This window comes from Leuciscus leuciscus (assembly GCF_965113295.1).
Source record: "Leuciscus leuciscus genome assembly, chromosome: 7".
In the NCBI taxonomy this organism is placed as follows: Eukaryota; Metazoa; Chordata; class Actinopteri; order Cypriniformes; family Leuciscidae; genus Leuciscus; species Leuciscus leuciscus.
The window spans coordinates 21,199,609-21,207,675 of record NC_138731.1 but is presented as its reverse complement, the minus strand read 5'-3'; the positions used below and the strand labels follow the sequence as shown (position 1 = coordinate 21,207,675).

At 40.9% G+C, this 8,067-nt stretch overlaps 1 protein-coding gene across 2 annotated transcripts in view; it reads right to left on the bottom strand.

Annotated features, from left to right (window-relative positions):
* Positions 1-320: 320 nt before the first annotated feature.
* Positions 321-8,067, bottom strand: part of nrp2b (neuropilin 2b) — a 73,455-nt gene continuing 65,708 nt past the window's right edge. Inside the window, exons 16-17 of one of the 2 annotated variants that reach the window (XM_082176479.1) lie at positions 3,128-3,190; positions 321-2,244 (exon numbers count right to left, since the gene is read on the bottom strand). In XM_082176479.1, the coding sequence (XP_082032605.1) occupies positions 1,940-2,244; positions 3,128-3,190 (368 nt within the window). In that variant the 3' untranslated portion in view covers positions 321-1,939. Of the gene's footprint in view, positions 2,245-3,127; positions 3,191-3,466; positions 7,037-8,067 lie in introns of those variants that run through there. The other variant, XM_082176480.1, reaches the window with a different exon arrangement.

Genomic DNA, 8,067 nt, shown 5'->3' with positions numbered 1-8,067 from the left:
CTTAAATATATACATGCATATGTGTGTATTTATATATACAACATAATTATACACAGTACACACATATATATTATGCAAACACAAACTTTTATTTTGAATGCGATTAATCGCGATTACTTTTTTCCCAGCCCTAATACAGATTGATAGATAGATCGGCAGACGGACAGACAGATTGATAGATAGATCGGCAGACGGACAGACAGATTGATAGATAGATCAGACAGATAAAAAGATAGATAAAGATATAAAGACCGATAAATGGATTGATGATAGACAGACAGATAGACCTCCATGAAAATAAAGTTCACACCAGTCACAAGTATCGTTAATCATACTTTATTAAATAATAATAATAACAATAAAAAAAGAACTTTTTTTCTGTACAAAGTCTACAAACAACAATTGTTCTGACCAGTGCCGGGATCTCCATGTCTTTTGGTGTTGGCCTCCTGTCCCAGACAGACGAGGTAATACTATCACAGCTCTGCAGCAAAGCCAAAACAGGCCAGAGCTCCAAGGCACTTGGAAAAGAGTCAACAGAGTCCAATGAAAACCGAGCTGAATACACACAATCTCTCCCTCCTTCATCGCTCTCTCCACCAACAACTGAACAATCCATGTCTCCGGCTGATTTCCGCACTCCCTAATAAGACAAGGCCCCTCTCCCCCCCCTGAACCACAAGTCAACAGAACTCCCAGCGTGGCTCTGGGGAGCGAGAGGCCAGTCGAGGTACAATAAAAGAAATGTACACACATTTCTCCCATGTGCATACTCGGTCTACCGCTCTCTTCACCTCGAGGTGAAACGTTCTGTGAAATTCTCACCCTTCTCCCAGGCTTACACCAAACCTGGTCTTGTTAGCCTTCATTTTCAGCAGCCCAAAATAAACCATGGAGTAAACAGACAGGTGAAATGAAAGAAAGCAAGCGCAAGGCCTGACTCCTCCGAGGCCCCAGTGGCTTTAAACCCAAAGACTGGTGTTTCAAAATGGCTCTCCTCCAAAACAGTTTGCTTAAGGCTCGATTGTTTGTACATGAAAGTGGCTTGGGGATTTTCCAGCTCCTTCACCAAAGTCGCTTTGCCAGCTTGAGTCTTTGTTCCTTCAAGAATAGGGTACAGAGAGTAGGAGAGAACAGAAGATGCTCTCACTCTCTATCCACTCTCTTAACACTCTTTAGCTCAGTGGATCTGAATCCTTAGCAATCCATAGGTTGCGATAAATTAGTTTGAAATTGTCAGCACAGAGTCTTTAACGCTATGCTTAGAAATCAAACAGTAAAAAAAAAAGAAGAAAGGAGAAAAAAAGAGACTCAAAAGACAATCCTAATACTTCAATCTAAAAGGATTTTTTTCTGAATGTAATACAGCATTTTCTTTTCTCGTTCTCTAATGGCCACAACAAAAACATTATGCTACAGACAGATTGAACTTATGTATAAAACATTCATAAGAGGCTTTGACACTTCAAACCGGTTGTAGAAAGTGGCAAAAGACGGGATGAGATGGGAACTTAAGCAAGTCAGCAAAAAGACACGAGTCTAAACTAAAGCAAATGTCCACAATTTTCTAGGCCACAGCGTTCACACAATAGAGGCCAAGATTTCACAAGCGATCTGTCTTCTAGTCCTAGTGCCTGTCTCTCTTCTAGCTTCCATTAAGCATTATTAGATTGTATTTTTCTTTACAAATCTATAGCAATATACATTTATTTAAAGTTCTTTTTCATTTTTGAAGGGGTAAAGTCATTAAGTTGATATGTGTTGATCATGTTTCACTCCCGCTGAGCTGTCCACAGGAAGCCTCTATGCTCCCAGTGATCCTTCCACAATCCCAGTCAGAGATCAGCCCTATATTAGCGGCGTGAGGTCCATTCACAGTTTTGGATCAGGCCGGCACCAGTTCACGAGCGGACGGAGCGTCTCTCCCGATCGGCTCCCTTCAGGCCTCAGAACAGCAGCGCTGCTGGTTGATCTTCACCTTGTGCTTGATGCCGTCGTACAGCTCGAAGTTGTAGTTCTCCAGTGTGGTGGTGCTGCGGGATGACAGGCCGTTGTAGGAGCAGGTGCAGTAGAGCAGGAGACCGGCACACACCGCCCCCAGCAGAACGCCCAGGGAACTCATGACGATGATGGTGACCAGGATGGGATCAAGGGTGTACAGCCAGGCGTTGTCTTTCTCTGAGTACCGTGTCACCGGAGGTTCTCGTGAGGGGTTGGGCGTGGTCCAGGCAGGGAAATGGAACCCTGGAAACAGGAATAGAATGTTTATTAGTTCATAAATTTCGCAAGTATCAATGTGACCTAAATAGTTTTTGGATAAAAATAAACAGTAAGGGCTGCAATAAATGCAACACATGCCATTCATTGCGAAACATTATTTACTAAGTACTTTTGCCTTTATTTCCAGTAAAAATATCCAAACATACTTGAGTTAAATTCACTTGAGTAGCGAAATTGTGTTGAATAAGACTTGTTTTCTACTTTTCAAAAATCTGGGGTTGGTACTTTTAATGTTTATCTCTTTTGCTAACCAAGGTTGTATTTATTTAATAAAAAAACTGTAATATTGTGAAATATTATTACAATTTAAAATAACAGTTTTCTATTTTAAAATATTTTAAAATGTAATTTATTCCTGTGATGGCAAAGCTTAATATTCAGCATCATTACTCCAGTCTTCAGTGTCACACATTGTAAAAAACTATTGTTGGTTTAACTTAAAAAAGTAAGTGACCTGGTTACCTTAAATTTTTTAGTTCATTTAAATAATTTTTTTTAGTTAATACAATGAAGGTTTGGTTTAATCAACAGAAACTCAAAATATGATCTTATCTGAACGACATTAATTATCTGAGTTGATTTGACAAAAGAAAACAAATGTTGATAAATCATGATGATCCTTCAGAAATCATTCTAATGAGCACATTTTCTTACAGGATTTTTCTTATAAACAGCTGTGTTGCTTAATATTTTTATTCGTTTCTGTGATAAAATGTTAAAAAAAAATTATTGCATTGGCCAGGCATTCACATCCGCATTTGTACTTTCTGTTTCTGGTCCAAGACACCATTTGTGTTTATTATTAAAATACACCAGTCTATGCTTGAAGGTTGATGAATAGATTTACCTTGACCAGTGCGCTCTCTGCCATTGAACAGACGATTATTTCCAAGGTCTTCAGGTCTTCGCTCTGTTTGGAAGACAAACACAACCCAAATGAAACACCCAATGTCAAATTGAAAAGAGGCTACATGAAAACAAGCTCTTTTGGTACACTCCAAGAAAACAACGTGTGCATTGTTGTTCCATGAGCCAGTAACAGCAGTGCAATGTATGAGCACAAAATGGCCAACATAAATAGCAAAAACTGTACAGTGATGAGCACACAGACTTGGGTACAAACAGCTGCATCGTCTGTTATACATCATCAAAAACCCATTAAAAAAAGAGCACAAACCACTTTAGCTGCAGTTTGTAGAAAAATATCACTTTATTGTAACATTCCATACCACATTTCCAAGACCACGAAATTCAACAGGCTAAAATATACCTCATACTGTATGTATTTAAACAGGCTGAAAATGCTGCGTTGTATAGAGAAAAGAAAAAGCTTATATAGATGGCAGGGTTAAAGCCCCACATTCACAAAGGACAAAAAAGTGCACACAACCACAAACCCATCAGAACTTGATGCAAATTAAGCATAATGTCGACATAATGAACATAAAAAATTCATGTTCAGAAAACATGAGTAAATACTTCAATAGACCGAACTGAATTAATCAAGTTCAAGATTTGTAGGTGGAATAGTTGACCTGTTTTTAAGCAAACATATAGAGTATACAACCTGGATTTCTTTCTTTTTTTTTACATTAAAATTCATTTTCTCCAGACGGACACTTTAGACGTCGACCGCCTTTTCCTGTCTCCGTCTCTGAGGAGGGGTGAGAGCATATGCTGTTTTGTGCAGGTACTATCAGAGACAGACTCTTGGCATCATATGGGCCCCCTCTGAGTGCTTTTGCTCATTAATATCGTTTGAGAGACGGCAAAAAAAAAAAAAACGGAAAAAAAAAACTCCAAGCAAGAATGCTTACGACAGGCTTAAAATGTAATCTGGTCCATTACCTAATTAGAAATATGAAATGGTTCAAAGAAACCCTAAAAAAAAAAGCCACAGTAGATTTAAAAACATTATGATCAGCTGACAGGTCATTTTTAAGCAACTCAAAATAAATAGTAAAGAGAAAAACTGAAAATTAAATTAAATTAATTAATACATTCAGTCTACAAAACAACATACAGAATCACGATTGTTTAGTCTGGGTTAAAAGGTTGATATAAATTCATACATTAATCATACAGGCATATGAAACATCCATGACAGAAAAATGCATCTTGCCCAAAACAAACCAGAACACGTGTCAAATGTAAGGAATCAAACGGTATAATTGCTCAAGACGAGACAAGACAATTTTGACGCTAGTATTGTTACACATTCAATTGGGGCGGGTGGACCACAGAAACTCAGAGAAACGTGTTGCATATCGCAAATTCTGCCTTAAATAAGTGAGAGGTTTCACAATATGGCGGCGCAACGGAGACCACATGACTCAAAACTGAACTGAACTAACGCCTCGCAAGCTACCGTGTGTCCCATCTCCCCAGAACACACTCTACTGTATAGAGGATTAGGTGGGAAAAGAGGAGACAATGCTCCAACAATGTGCCTGCTGGGTCAGGTGGTCTCTCTGGCTGTCTGCAAGGGTCTTTCATGTGCTTTTGTGTTTCAAACAAACCCCTACAGACCCTGGATTCTGCAGAGAAGGTCTATATTTAAAGCAGGCTTTTCTTTGATCTCGCCTTCCATCTCCCCACACATTCTTTCGCGAAGAGTAGATAAACGGGCGAGAAAAGGGCCAGCCTGTCCGTGATGGGGGATTATTTTCACCTATTGCCAGATGGAGGACATAACAAGATATCAGGATTTACTTTCTCCTTTCATCCCAGTTGCTTTAGATGAAACCAAAATCTGACGTGGCTGCCTGACAGATGCTTTCAGTAATAGATGAAGCCTCAGACTCTTTATGTGTAAAGAGGAAAATGTTTTGTTGGGGGAATTTCCATCCTGAGCTCTGATGGCGCCTATTTTTATGTGTTTGTTTGGTGCACAAGAAAACACTGAACACTATGTACTTGGACAGAACATCTCAGACCATAGCATGTATTTTTTTTTCCAGAGGTATACCGCTACGTTTCAAGTAGCACACGAAAGAGATGAAGCGAATACTCGCAGCACACATTTGAAGTGCATTTTAAAACAATCTCCTGCATATATAGCATGTTTTGATACATAAAAAAAAAGAATCTGTAGCAAGATTGTCATATGCAAATAATGCTAACAAAACAAAATGCTAATTTTTTTTTTTTTCTGTCTGCTGTCTAACTCAACTGATAAAATGGCAAAAGCCATCCCCCAAAAAAAGATAAGAGGTTGTTTAGTGATTCAGTAAGACATCAGCAGGTGTATTGAGTGACACTATAAAAGGTGGACTTGGAGATGGGCTTCAGCTAACATGCTAACGTGCCAACTCTCTCCCTGAAGCAAAATCAGCTAGCGAAGCACTCCCGCACTGTCTAACATTTGGCAGATTTACAAAGCTCTCCGCTTTTGTTCTTTTACAAGACTATGTGTAATTAAAATCTCTGGGGGAACAGCACACAAATACACACACTGCTTTAGCGTTAGCTACAAAAATAAAGTCAGTGCATCAGTTAGCTGCATATACACTTGGGTTGATCTCGGCTGAGCATGAATACGAAAGGATTAAATAATAAATGAGAACAGTGATTGGCTTGAACTAGCCCAATGCCACTGAAGCGTCTTAAGGCCAATGTTGTATCAGTCAGTCGGCCAATCAGAGGAGTAGGCTGGCTAAGGCGGGGTCATGTGACCTTTGCATATAGGCGGAAAACATACTGTATCTCTTCAGACGTACTGTAAGTGCCAAAGCCCCAGTGACTTTCAGAAAAGAAGAGTTTATATATAGACACATATTGACAGATACTCAAAATGAACTCTCTGAAAAAGAACAAACATTCTTCAAAATGCTTTTAAGAAGCTTCATTCAATAGTCAAAGAAGGTACCAGGAGTTTTAAAATTCAGTACATTACGTGGTACCTAAGCCTTCCACACATATCCTGATTCTCCAGCAAGAACATTTGTCCCAGAGTGTTTGACATTCATGCTTTTGTCTCTTTGAAGCTTCTTGTCAAACTCCTCGAGCCTCAAGTGTTCCTATGTGCACATGAGATGCGGCACACATGCAAGGAAATGTTTGCCGGTTTTCCTTTTTGTTCCGATGCCTCACTCCTGTCGCTGTTCGCAGGCTCTCCTCTGATTTTGGCAATGCTGCCGAGTTCTTTTGACTGTACAATAGGATTGGTCATGAACAGGAGATTAGAGCTTTCATAGTAAGGTTCCCATCCACACACACAGCTAAAGAGTGAAGGGGGAAAGGGGGTCTCTGCCAGTCAGGATTTTGGCTGGATGTCCCTTCGGCACAGCAGATCTCCTCCTTTCCAGCACCAGAGCTCCACAAAAAAGTCGATAACTCTGGTGCTTATATCTGTCCACATCTTCTTCGCATCATCCTCGACTTTAAGAGGCACCATGCAGGTGTCCTTGTGAAATAGTGGGATGAAGAGATTCGCCGGTGTCGTCTCAGCACTGTGAGCAGGGCTCTTGCTTCTCTAACCTAATCGTTAGCATCGGCTCCACCCCAGGTCTGGCAAGACCCCCGGAACCACCGCCTGCATACTGTCCCGTGTACGTGCTCTGGTAGGACACAGAGTGCTGGCTCTTCTTGGCCGCCATGTGGTAGCGATGGCAACACAGCACCATGACCAACGTGACGCAGCCCAGGAGGAAAATGGCGCCACCTCCGGCTATTACATAATACCAGTAGGTGGGCATGGGCTGCAGGGACACTGTCGTGTCCACAGTGGGGTCGCTCCAGCCAGGTGAGGCTCCCCCTGGTGGAGAGACACAGAAGAATTGGCTTGGGGTAGAGAGGCATGCAGACTGCATAGCTTCAAGCCATCTTGGATTGTATGTGAATGATTTTGCTCTGATTTGGTGCTGCATACAAACAAAACAAACACAGACACGCAAATGCACATGCACGTCAACGCCTGTCAGTGGCCCCTTCGCAGGGAATCGATAACTGTTCAGATAGAGTTTTGTCCTTCTAAATCACATTAAGACTGCAGACATGTGTTTCACGGGGTGTGAACAGATGATACATCTCAGATAGTTCACTTAAAATGTGCTGATGCATTGTGGAATTGTGCTAATTTCTTATGCAACCAAATGTGAAGGTCATAAAAGCATATTGTGTCATAAAACACCAGCTGATGTCAGCACCTTCTCTCAGACGTTCTTTTGTAATGCTGTATTTTGCCGATGTGTGTGTGTGTGTGTGTGTGTGAGAGTGCTCTGTAGTTCTTCTTTCTAGGGGGAAAGTTTTGTTTTCTTGCATGCATGGATCTGTGCCAGCTTCATCTGCCTCAAGCCAAAGTCTTCCATGAACCCAACCCAGCAGTGCATAAAAACTGCTCACCCACCACATGTGTAAACACACACACACACACACACACACACACAAACCTCCACCAATCTCTCTTTCTATTCTCTCCATGTCTTCTTACTCTCGTCTATGCATAAACACGCATGTAATCTAGGAATTTTGACTGCTATGGGAAAACGAATCTACTTACACTGGGAATCATTTCCACTTCAATTAAGAAAAAGGGAGTTAGTTACTAAAGGAATAGGGTATTAGTGGGCTTGTGGGCTCCACAATCATTTAAAATGGAGTGTATGAATATTATTCCACTGCAGCTGAATTTGATTGACCGCAATCAGGCAGCTGTTGGGGAATAAACATATGACATCCATAGCAGAACAGCAGCTCACACACACACCACCAGAACAATGCTTACACAAGGATAAGGTCTACCATCAACATTAGAGTTCTTTGCTGTTTTCAATGAACTAGTAGTAA